Raw genomic sequence first — 12,500 nt, 5'->3', positions numbered from 1 at the left:
ACACACACACACACACTGACTAATAATTGCGTCATGACTGTCAACAGGGCATGAACTTGTCAGGTGGTCGAGGTGCATTTAGATGACTTATGCACGCACACACACACACACACACACACACACACACACACACACACACACACACACACACACACACACACACAGAGACAGACACACTCTCTCTCTCTCACACACACACACACACACAAGCACACACACACACACACACACACCACACACACACACACACACACACCACACACACACACACACACACACACACACACACACACACACACACACACACACACACACACACACACACACACACACACACACACACACACACACACACACACACACACACACACAGTACACACACACACTGAATCATTCATTCAGGTACATCATTCCTTATATTCATAATTTACATCACATGGAAAAACATCTTTGACCCCTAGCAAACCTCTGTCTCCATGTATGCATCCGTGCGTTTTTGCGTGCATGTCTGTGTGTGTGTGTGTGTGTGTCTGTTCTGTCTCTGCGGGTATGTATTGTATGTGTTTCTTATCAGCAAGTGCATGCATATCATGTTTGTTTTCAGATCTTGTTCAAAGCTTACTGTTGCTCTACGTCATTAAAGACTGGTACATGTGTGTACTACTCACTCCCCCCTTTGTACGTTGTGTGTGTGTGTCGTCAATTCCTGATGGAGGAGGATGTAGTACGTTGATAAATTACTACTCTCTCTCTCTCTCTCTCTCTCTCTCTCTCTCTCTCTCTCTCTCTCTCTCTCTCTCTCTCTCTCTCTCTCTCTCTCTCTCTCTCTCTCTCTGTCTCTCTTTCTCTAACTTTTCTCACTCTCTGTCTCTGTCTCTGTCTCTCTCTCTCTCTGTCTCTTTCTCTCTTCTTGCTTGATCATCTCCTTCTCTCTCTTTAATCTGTTTGTCTTTCTGCTTCTCTTTTGAACTTCTTTGAGTCGCTGTTGTGGGAGTGCGTTTATCGCGCTCTCTCTCTCTCTCTCTCTCTCTCTCTCTCTCTCTCTCTCTCTCTCTCTCTCTCTCTCTCTCTCCTTCTCTCTCTTTAATCTGTTTCTCTTTCTGCTTCTCTTTTGAACTTCTTTGAGTCGCTGTTGTGGGAGTGCGTTTATATCTCTCTCTCTCTCTCTCTCTCTCTCTCCCTTTCTCCCTTTCTCTCTCTCTCTCTCTCTCTCTCTCTCTCTCTCACACTGTGTGTGTGGTGTCCGGTTCAAAGAGGAGGTGAACTATAAGGGAGGATTTTTGTGTCTGTCTCTGTACATATATTATGCCTCTGCACATGTATGTGTGTTAGTGTGTGTGTGTGTGTGTGGGGGGGGTTATCACGTCCTCTTTCTCTATTACAGTGCAGTAGTATCTCTCTCGTGTGTGTGTGTGTGTGTGTGTGTGTGTGTGTGTGTGTGTGTGTGTGTGTGTGTGTGTGTGTGTGTGTGTGTGTGTGTGTGTGTGTGTGTGTGTGTGTGTGTGTGTGTGTGTGTGTGGTGAACATGCTCTCTGTGTCTATGCTAACTTTCCCCAACTGTGCCACTGTGCGTGTGTGTGTGTGTGTGTGTGTGTGTGTGTGTGTGTGTGTGTGTGTGTGTGTGTGTGTGTGTGTGTGTGTGTGTGTGTGTGTGTGTGTGTGTGTGTGTGTGGTGAACATGCTCTCTGTGTCTATGCTAACTTTCCCGAACTGTGCCACTGTGTGTGTGTGTGTGTGCGTGTGCGTGTGCGTGTGCGTGTGCGTGCGTGTGTGTTGTCAGATCCTGATCAAGGAGGAGGAGTGTCCGAGGGAGAGCCAGGTGGAGATGGAGGAGCTACCTCCCGTGCCAGGGAGCTCTCCAACCAAGGGGAGGAGAGCCGAGGAGAGGGGAGGTGGTGGAGGAGGTGGAGGAGGAGGAGGAGGAGGGGAGAACCAGGATGCCAGCGCCTCCTCTTCGTCCCCTGCAGGAGAGGGCTCCACCAAGGTCCAGAGGAACGGGAGCACGATGGAGGCCCTTGCTCCCCTCAACCCTGGAGGCCCGCAGAGGAACGGCAGCACGAGTAAGGACCGCTGACTTTGTGGGGTCTACATTACATCACGTTGCATTAAAGGTGCACTGTGTAGGATTTTGGCCAGAATAGGTATTGCAACTACCATATGCTGCTCATGGAAACTGTGCTTCCTATTGCCAAATTGTATTTTTTTCATGACTATTTCCAAGTAAATAAATGTAAAAATCTGCATTTTTAAGGAAAGTCCACATCACACATCATTTCATTGTCATGTTTTGGGACAAATGTGTTCTTTGGGATGAATGTTGGGGCCTGGAACGGGCTGATTGTGTTGACTTGTTTTCCTGTCTCATGCTCCACTTACTAGAAATTTTCCCCATGGGGGAGAGTAGAGATACTACGACTACCGTAAGAGTTACAACATGTACATGCCCAGGACATGACACGTACATGTACAGCATAGACAGGGGGCCTTTGGAGCTATTACAGTATTTCTCAATTGGTTTTGTGCATTTCTCGAATCTTACTCGCATTTTGCAAAACATCACGTTCATTTCCAAAAAAAGATTTAACAAGTGGCAAAACACCATGGATGACCTGCAAAACCCAATCTCTTGCTCAAAACCCTTGGCCAATCTCTCAAAACCAGGTTTTTGTGTCTGTGAACGTGTCAGAGCCATCAAAATGTTATGTCACTGTGTAAATGTGTTGGGGAGTGAGATCTTTCATAGATTATCATAACAAAGCATTTTGCAGAACACGACAAAATCAATTGATAATGTACAAAAACACTGAGAATTGTACACAACCATTTGCATGGCGATGAAAGCATTTGCTAAATGCTGAAAACTACGAGAAACATATTTTACCATGTGCACAGGTAACAGCAGGAAGTCACAATTGAACACGAAGTTGAGAATGATTATTCTGTTGTGAGAAATGTATAAAACCAATTGAGAAAAACTGTAAAGGCACACTGTGTGATATTTTTTGTTGTTTATTTCCAGAATTCGTGCTGCCCATTCACTAATGTTACCTTTTTCATGAAAACTTACCACCAGCATCAAATTCTAAGTATTCATTATGACTGGAAAAATTGCACTTTTCCGACATGAAATGGGGTATCTTCTCCATGGTCCACCATTTTGAATTTCCAAAAATAGCCATTTTTAGCTGCAAAAATTACTGTACTTGGACCATACTAGAAAATATGTGTTTTTTATTATGTGTTTATTATTATTACTTAGTAAACTTCCATGTAAAGATAAAATTTGGCAATAGGCAGCCCAGTTTCAATGAGCAGCATAGTTACAGTACCTTTTTTGACCATTTCCTGCACAGTGTCCCTTTAAGGATATTTTGTATTTTAATAATTAAGCTGTATATCTGTAGTCTTTCATGTCTACTCTTCATTTCTACCAGAGTCTTCTGACCACAGCTGTTAAGTGCCATTTGGGTTTTGTATTGCTAATCTGATATTTCTTAGGATGTAAACATTGCAAAAAAATGAATAAACAGTAACAACTTCTGTTGAGTTGCGTCCAATTTCAACATGTATTAATATTGCTCCATCTACCCTTGACTCACTTCTCAGTACTGAAGAAGCATCAGGAAGCCAAGGGTAGCTTGAGTAATACTGCACTAGCCAGGCTGTGCCCTCCTAGTGACGCAACACTTTCAGTGTTGCAACTAAGTCAGGTCAAGAGCAATGCAAGTACTTTCTGAGTTCCCACATATACGGGAACTCCTCCCACTTTGTCGGTAAGCAAACAACCATAAGCAAACTAAGGGAGGCAGGTCAATCATGCCGTTTCTCATCTATCTTATCTTTCTCATGCCGTTAATTGTTATGCTCTTGGTCAGACCAAGTCTCGAAGAGATTTGAACGTCGGTGATAATCAAGCTAATACTGTACAGCTGTTTTTTTAATTGGCCAAAATTCTCTTTTAACAGTAAACTGCAGCAGTAGCACAGTGAGAAGAAAGCAACTGCAACACAAAAATACAACTGCAAACAAAATGCAATAACACACTCGACTGAAGTGAGTTGAGAAATTGATGGACAACCATGTCACCTCCAAAAGATATTGATGTTTATGAGATCATATCGGTAAATCAACATCACCTGATATAAAGCTGGCATTGGGGAACAGCAGGCATTGTATAGGGGGAAAGCCAAAAGAATTTTCGTTGACAGTACCCGCACATCCAACACTTTTCAGATAGAAGGCAAAAAGTCACACAAATAACAGGGAAAAAAGTATACCCACTGTCCACTCACCTGCTGCTGCACCCAATGATATTGATCTGTAAAATTTATCTCTGGGCTGTCATGGGTAAGCGGTTAAGGCATCAGACTTAAGGTTTTCGGTTCAACTCCCGACTAGCCAGGGTGAAGGGGGGAGTACAGTTTATCACGAAAGTGAATACACCCCTCACAGTTTTTGCAGATTTGTGAGTATATCTTTTCATAGGAAAGCATTACAAAATTTCACTTTGACACAATGATTAGTGACCTTTTAACAACATATTTAACCGCTTACATTTCTTGTTCACTCAGAAAAAAACAAAATACAGCCATTAATGTTTGAACATGTACGCACAAAAGTGAGTACACCCCAGATGAAAATCCGGTAGAGAAGGGGAGAAGTTCGCTCGAATCGCCTCGAAATGAAACGAAATGAAAAGGGATGAAAAGGGAGGTCATCAGTGTGCGTTTCAACCGTTCTTTGCATTGAACTTTTACATTTTGAGTGTGCATCTGGCTTAAATAGATTGGTGTGAGATTTGAATGCAATCCTATGGAGAACATCATGATCTGCTTCAGTAGTCACAGTGCATGTTGACATGCATGTTGCTTTTAGGTGTATTTCAGATTGCCCAATGTTGACAGCATCCATGCATCCCCAAACCATGTCAGTCCCACTAACATGCTTGGCTTTTGATAGGATACACTTTTTTTTTTTTAACTCACTTGTTTACCACCACACATGCTTGACACCATCGGAAGTATATTTGTTTATCTTGGTCTCTTCAGATCACACAACATGGTTCCAGTGATCCATATCCTTGGTCTGTTCATCTCTCGTGATATACTGTAATTAAGCAGTGCTCTCCTCCATGACTGAGGTACCTTGAGCATGGTACCATCCTGCCACACTACTCCCTTGTGGCGACATTGTTGGCTGCCCCTTGCACGGGTGAGGCATAGAGTGCGTTACAATATGCGACCTTGCCTCCTCCACTTGCTTGTCTCCTCGTACCAGGAAGTAATATGTCATGATGACATCAGTGACAACAGCATTATATTTCAATATCTTGCAAAAGCTCAATTGTAGAGTCTTTTCCTCATTTGCAATTGGGATGGTGAATGAAAAACAGTCTTTATTGTTTTCTCCACGGAGGAGGGGCCAGGAGGCGGGACAAGCGCAAGTGGAGGAGGCAAGGTTGCATATTGTAATGCACTCACTAATTCAATTTTGTTTACCAGGTGGACTTTGACTTCACTTTCACTTAAAAAAAAACACTTTGACCGTCAAGGTGTTTGGCACCTAACAAAAGCTCAATAAGCAGCAGAAGATACAGTATCATCAAAAATAACAATAGATCAGACAGACTGTAGATAAAATTCGCTTGGTAGGGTGATCATTGTTTTGTTTTCCCCTAGAAACATATTTTTACATAGGCCTACTCTTAATCAATTACTTTCTACCATAACTTGGCCATCAAAAATAATGTTTTTTCATGTAAACAAATCAAATAACCATGCAATATTCTATCAACATGAGTGCAGTGATATGGGTTTATTGTACTGTTCAATGTGCATTGATGAGTCTTACACCAAGATCAATATGATGGATTGATCAATATGATGATTGTATTGTTCCACCTCTAGTGAGGTAGTGGTGTGAATAGCTGTGAATAGCTCGAAAACGGAAAAATGAACGAAAAGCAGCACAGAGGCAAGTGTGCGGACATTCATCTTCACGTTCATTGTTCCACCTCTAGACACAGGTGAGCCCCTGAACCCAGGTGGCGGTGTGCCCCGGGTGACGCGGGCCTTCGAGACGCAGGCGCTGCCCAATGGGAAGACCCAGACGTCCCTCCGGGGCTCCAGCAAGAGAAAGATCTCCCAGCAGAAGGAGAAGAAGGCAACGCAGATGCTGGCCATCGTCCTAGGCAAGTTTACATGCAAACACACAAACACACACACATACGCACGCCTGTGTGGGCTCATCACTATGTTCTCCGGGTCCTATGATCCCCGCACCCGGGGAAAAAAAAGGGTTCTATGTTCCCGCTGCTTCCAAGTAGACTGCTGTCGCATGGCAAAGCGTTATTGTTGTTGCACCTGTGACAAGTTAGGTTTAGGGTTAGTTTTGGTCAGGGCACTTTTTTTTACAGATATACGACCCGGGGAACATAGGTATGCTCCCGCTTGTGAGCACACACACACACACACACACACACGCACGTGGGCATGCGCACACACATGCTCACAGATCCTAGGCAAGCGACACCATACACTGAAATGCACGCACACACACACACACACACACACACACACACACACACACACACACACACACACACACACACACACACCCTCTCTGTCTCTCTCTCTCTCTCTCTCTCTCTCTCTCTCTCTCTCGCTTTCAAACACACACAGCTCAATAACATCTGTGGTTGTTTTGAACATATTGTCTCCTGTCTGCAGCCTGCAATAGCATACATGTAACCAAGGCTATGTAGAGACACCAATACATCAACACTACATAGCACAAAGTTTCAAATGAACACAGAAGATCAAAGGTCAATCCAGTAGTTCCCAAACTGGGGGTCAAGACCCCTAGGGGAGGTTACAGAGGTACTGCAGGGGCTGCCGTGGCCAAGCAGTAAGAGAGTTGGTCTTGCAATCTAGGGGTTACCCGTTCAAATTCCCCCTGATCTCCATCCATGGCTGCAGTGCCCTTGAGCAAGGCACCTAACCCCACATTGCTCCAGGGACTGTAACCAATAGAGCTGATAAAAAACCCGGAGGATCCGGTTGGAGAGCCGGATCAAGACCTCATCCGAACAGACCGGATGGCTGTCGTGCATTGATCCGCCAAAGGCGGGTCAGACGGCATTTCATTAATATGTCAACAAAATGGCAGTTACAGCGCGAGAAATTGTGAAACCGGAATATATCCTCTTTAGTTGACTACAACAGCCATTCTCTAATCTCCCTAGTATGCTGTTCAGTCACGAACACTCACTGAGTAAAACTGAACCAACTCCCGCCTCGTCATTCATCGAGCCTGTTTGATCTGTCCAGCCTATGTTGTGGCCAATTGAGTGTTTGAGTCGCGGATCCCCGCTCCCTGCATGTGCTTCTGACTCTGTTGAGGTCTACATTTTAATGTTAACAGTGCTCTACCAAGGCTTTAACATCTCAGTCTGTAGGCTACTCTTAGGGAAATTATAGTCTACATACGTGACTCTACTATCACTCACTGCGTTACAGCGTAGGCTACAGTCTTTAAAGCCACTGCTGCTGTCACTCCCCTCGTCCGAGTCACTCAGCAGCGGCGCCCTCGGCGACTCGGTGAGACGAATCCTGACTGAGTTGTTGGTAGCAGCGAATCCCCTACGGATCGGATCAACGTTTAAGTTTCGTTTTTGCCACGAGTGTGTGAGTCGCAAGGCAACTCGGCAGCGGAGGCGAGAGGTCATCTGCTGCTCGCCTCCTGACTGTCCCTGATCAACTAGACTTCTGCTCCCAAATGTTTGACTTTTAGTCTTCTTAAATACAAACACACATTTATTGCAAAACCAGGAACATGCCGTTTCACTGCTGCCAAAGGCTGTTCGAGTTGTGGTTGCATGTTTAGTGAGGAGACCCAGGTGGGTCGGATCGCAGCATGAGTTTAGGAGCTGTTACATTCATAAAGTGAGTTTTGTTGATCAAACTGTCTTACTCTTTGATTTATCAACGTGAATTGATAAATGGAACAACAAAGGCGAGGCGCATAGCTACTTAACGGCAGAAACGTTTTTAAAAATACATTATTTTTATTTATTTTTATTTATTTTAAATAAGTGATCCGTGTGATCCGATTGATCCGTCTAATCCGGATACCCTCCTTGGAATGATCCAATCAATCCGGACGCCTCAAAGATTCGAGTTAAGCACCTCTAGTAACCAACCCTGAAAAACAATAGTTGTAAGTCAGCAACGAGAGATATTCTCCGCGCTCCTGCACTTCACAATCTGGTGCGTCTTGGGAAAGGACTTGGTAAATGCAGGGGAAGAAAGGAGTCACAGAAGAAAGGAGTGACTCTGAAGAAGACGTGTGAACGTCGAAACGTTAGTCTTGCCGCTTGCCCAATAAAACAAGTTATTTTCCACATCTGAAGATGCTCCGGTGACTCCTTTCTTCCCTAATAGTTGTAAGTCACTTTGAATAACATGAAAGCATCAAATAATGCAATGTAATTTAATGTAATGTAGGGAGTGGTGTTGTCTCAGAGAAAAGGATCTTTGCAGAAAAATGGGAAGACCACAGGTAAACGGTTAACATTTTTTGATTTGTTAGTAGAGGTATTTGGTTAATACGTGTATTTATTTTCCCTATAAAATTCAACATAAAATGCAGAGACAGCAAAGAAGTTGAAAATGTGCGAAATGTGCAAAAATATCCTAAAGGAGTTTCACAACAGAAAAAGGTTGGGAAGCACTGGTTTAGTTCATGTACGCTGTGCTCCTGCTTTCTTTCTTTGTGGAAAGTGTTCATAACGTTTCCTGAAGGCCGCTACACTCGCACTTTTTGTTACTTTCTCTGTCTGCTTCACATTGCCAGAAAAGTTGGCCCACCCTCATTCCTTTCACTCGGCCTCCAAATCAATACACCTCTTTCTTTCTTTTTTTATTTTTCGTTTGAAACAAATCCAAAAGTGCGCCATCCAATGGTATCGATTTGGGTGCCTTTTGCGTGCAGCAAGCTTGTGAAGACTGATCCATCTCCTGTTTTCATTGTCTGTCTGACTTTGAGCCAGACAGCACTTGTGTTGTATTGTGCAATTGTGCTTTTTTTGTTGTTGTTTTTTTCTGCTGATGGCAATACGAACAAACAGGACTGAATTGGGGGAGAAATAGGGCCCAGGCACTTTTGGCTTAAGGGGCCCCCCCTCATAATTAGCGGTGCAGAACTGACTCACCGGTGGGACCGCACCCTCGTGGGTCCCTATTTTCAAAAATTCTGAAAATAGGGGCCCACAAGGGTGCAGGGCCCACCGGGAAATGCCCGGTATACCAGATGGCCGGTCCAGCCCTGCGAACGAAACACCCACATCTGGAAAGGTCTCCCAGAGAGAGTGACTGGGCGGCCCTGTGAAGAGAATCCAATTATTGGCCATCCTTCCCCTCCAAAAAAGATCTCATATAGTTTCCAATTGACCCTCACCACCCGCCTGGAGGCTGGGCCCTTGAAAAGCTCTCATGTTCATCCCCCCCCCCCGATGGGCAAGTCGATCAGCTCTACACACTGGCACAAGGGTGTGCACTCATTGGTGCAATGATCTCTCAGCCTTCACCTGTGCTGTCAGGTCATAGTAGAGGTAGACCATTACACTAGAGGTGACACGGCAATTTGTGACAGCACTGTAAAACGCCAAGTGCAGTCCCCATCCTGTGAAGGTAGACCTGTGCTCTTCAGTCAATGCAAATCAATGGATAACACACCCACCTCTGTCAGGAAAATGGACTAAAACTGTATGAACATGAAGTGACACATTAATCAAGGACCATATTTGAAATGTGAGGCTAAGTAGCTACTCAAATCACGTGAGTCGATAAAATACATTTTACAATCAGTTAATTGTGTCGATATTTAGCAACACACTCCAACTATTGTCCTAGTATAGTGTGCTGATGGAAGTTTTCACGTTATTAAGCCATTTTTGACAGAGGTGAACCCCCTTGTGAATTCATTTACATTTTTCAGGTCTACTTCCAAATAATTGCTGCCAGGATATCCGAGAAAAGGGGGCGGGTTCACTTCCAGTCTAATGTTTTATGAATATACAGGTATACAGTCATTGACAGTATACTGTATATATACTGTCAATATATACAGTACATCCTACAGTACGTACAAGGGCACCGGGACGAGTTTTGAAGTGGTGGTGCATTTTTTTTCTTCATTCTTTATTTCTTAACACTGTTACTGCTGCTGCACTCCACTAGTTTGTCGACAGTAAAGGTAGAGAAAGCCTCATTTAGGGAGGCCAAAAGTTGGGATGCGCACCACTGTATCCCCATTTCCGGTTCCTATGCCTACGTAAGTCAGTGTTGAGAGGAACTGACTGGGCAGGCTCAGAGACAGTCTAATAAGAGATGAAACACTTCAAAAAGCCCCCATAGGAATGAACGGGTGCAATTCGCTACGCTAATATGGCGCGTGCTTGCACATATCCCACCTGTCCGGTAACGAGAGCCAATTGCTTGCTGAGCTGCGCTGTCATTTATCCAATCATCTCGCCGTCTCGACCCAACCTTTTATGACTGCTTGTAGTCAAGCGGCATGCCCTGAGAATCTGCTTCAGCCAGTTGGTTGCTGATGACATGTGCGGTTCACATCTGGAAGCTACTCGCATTGGGTTGCAACAGAGTCCGCTGCCACTTCATCTCACAGACTGCGAAGCAGAACGTATGTCGTGAAATTCCGCGCATGACTAATCTGAAATTGTAACCCAAATAGTAAGACCGGAAGCATAGCCAAGATGGCCACTGAGTGAAAGGACTTAAACTAAATGACTTTGGCAGCCTGGTCAAGTTATGTCAAGCATTACACTACATTTACATTACACCGCGTTCCACATTATTACGCAAATTACATTTTTTGCCGTTTTCCCAAATAATCAATAGAAATGACAGTCGTCATATTTTTCAAGTCATCAGCCATTAGAGTACAATTTTAAACGTTTTTGAATGAACCTTCCAATGACATCGGTATTTTTTAAAATAATAAAAAACTTAAAATGCCCAAAATGCTCTGTTCCAATTAATTACGCAAAACAGTTTTGTAGTGTTGTAATCCAAATTTCTTTCTTTTTTTCCCATTTACATCAAAACAGTTGGCATTTGGTACCTTCAATACATTTCAATGTTCAAAACTTTGCTATAAGCTGTAACTGGAATGCTGCATTTAATATTGAAGTGATGGAATTGCATGGTAGTTATGGAAGCCCAGATATCCTTGCTGCTTTGATCTCAGCTGTTTTTGTTTGTTTGGTCGGGTGACCCACACTTCACTCTTCAATATACCCGTAGATTTCCATGCCACGTTTAGGTGCTTTGGAGATGATGACATTCTAACTCACCAGACATAACATCCCATTCATTTTCAATGGGGTTTTATGTCTGGTGAGTTTAAATGTCGATACCACCAAAGCACCTAAACGTGGCATGGAAATCTATGGGTATATTGAAGAGTGAAGTGTGGGTCACCAGACCAAACAAACAAAAACAGTTGAGAGCAAAGCATCAAGGATATCTGGGCTTCCATAACTCCCATGCAATGCCCTGCCATTGACTTCAATGTTAAAGGCAGCATTCCAGTTACTAAGACAAAGAGGTTATCATCAAGTATTGAACATTGAAATGTAATTTAGAAGGTACAAAAATCCAACTGTGTTGATGTAAATGGGAAACAAAGAAAGAAATTTGGATTACAACACTACAAAACTACTTTGCGTAATAATGTGGAACAGAGCATTTTAAGTTTTTTATTACTTAAAAAATACCGTTATCATTGGAAGGTTCATTCAAAAACGTTTTAATTGTACTCTAATGGCGGATGACTTGAAAATTATGACGACTGTCATTTGCATTGATTATTTGGGGAAACAGCTAATAATATCAGTTGCATAATAATGTGGAACGTGGTGTATATCATTACATTACATTGCATTTGGCGGACACTTTATAACCAAAGCGACTCACAAACGAGGACATAATCATAGCCAACATCGCTAGCAGATACAAGTGCACAGGAAATATACAGAACAACAAGTGCAGATGCTAAGAAGGGTACATTGCATTACATTGCTTTTGGCAGACGCTTTGACTCAATTTGTCATTTGTATGTCTCTTTGGTCAAAAGAGTCAGCTAAATGTAATTTACTGTAATGTAAAATGCTTGTGAATGTGTCTGTGTATCTTCTGTCCCCCATCGCAGGTGTGTTTATCGTGTGTGTGTGTGTGTCTCCTGTCCCCATACAGGTGTGTTCATCGTGTGTGTGTGTATCTTCTGTCCCCATACAGGTGTGTTCATCGTGTGTGTGTGTATCTTCTGTCCCCTGTACAGGTGTGTTCATCGTGTGCTGGCTGCCGTTCTTCATCACTCACATCCTGAATATCCACGGTGCCGTGCCGCTGGAGCTCTACACCGCCTGCACCTGGCTCGGCTACGTCAACAGCGCCGTCAACCCCATCATATACACCACC

General features: G+C 43.6%; 1 protein-coding gene across 1 annotated transcript in view; it reads left to right on the top strand.

Annotated features, from left to right (window-relative positions):
* Positions 1 to 12,500, top strand: part of drd2a (dopamine receptor D2a) — a 56,099-nt gene that overhangs the window by 43,551 nt on the left and 48 nt on the right. Inside the window, exons 7-10 of the mRNA XM_063206314.1 lie at positions 1,781 to 1,843; positions 1,910 to 2,021; positions 6,050 to 6,190; positions 12,361 to 12,500. The exon at positions 12,361 to 12,500 is cut by the window's right edge and continues 48 nt beyond it. Of these exons, the coding sequence (XP_063062384.1) occupies positions 1,781 to 1,843; positions 1,910 to 2,021; positions 6,050 to 6,190; positions 12,361 to 12,500 (456 nt within the window). The remainder of the gene's footprint in view (positions 1 to 1,780; positions 1,844 to 1,909; positions 2,022 to 6,049; positions 6,191 to 12,360) is intronic.

The sequence above is a fragment of the Engraulis encrasicolus genome, chromosome 9, assembly GCF_034702125.1.
Source record: "Engraulis encrasicolus isolate BLACKSEA-1 chromosome 9, IST_EnEncr_1.0, whole genome shotgun sequence".
In the NCBI taxonomy this organism is placed as follows: domain Eukaryota; kingdom Metazoa; phylum Chordata; class Actinopteri; order Clupeiformes; family Engraulidae; genus Engraulis; species Engraulis encrasicolus.
Note: the sequence above shows the minus strand (reverse complement) of the source record. Positions and strands in the feature narration are given on the sequence as shown.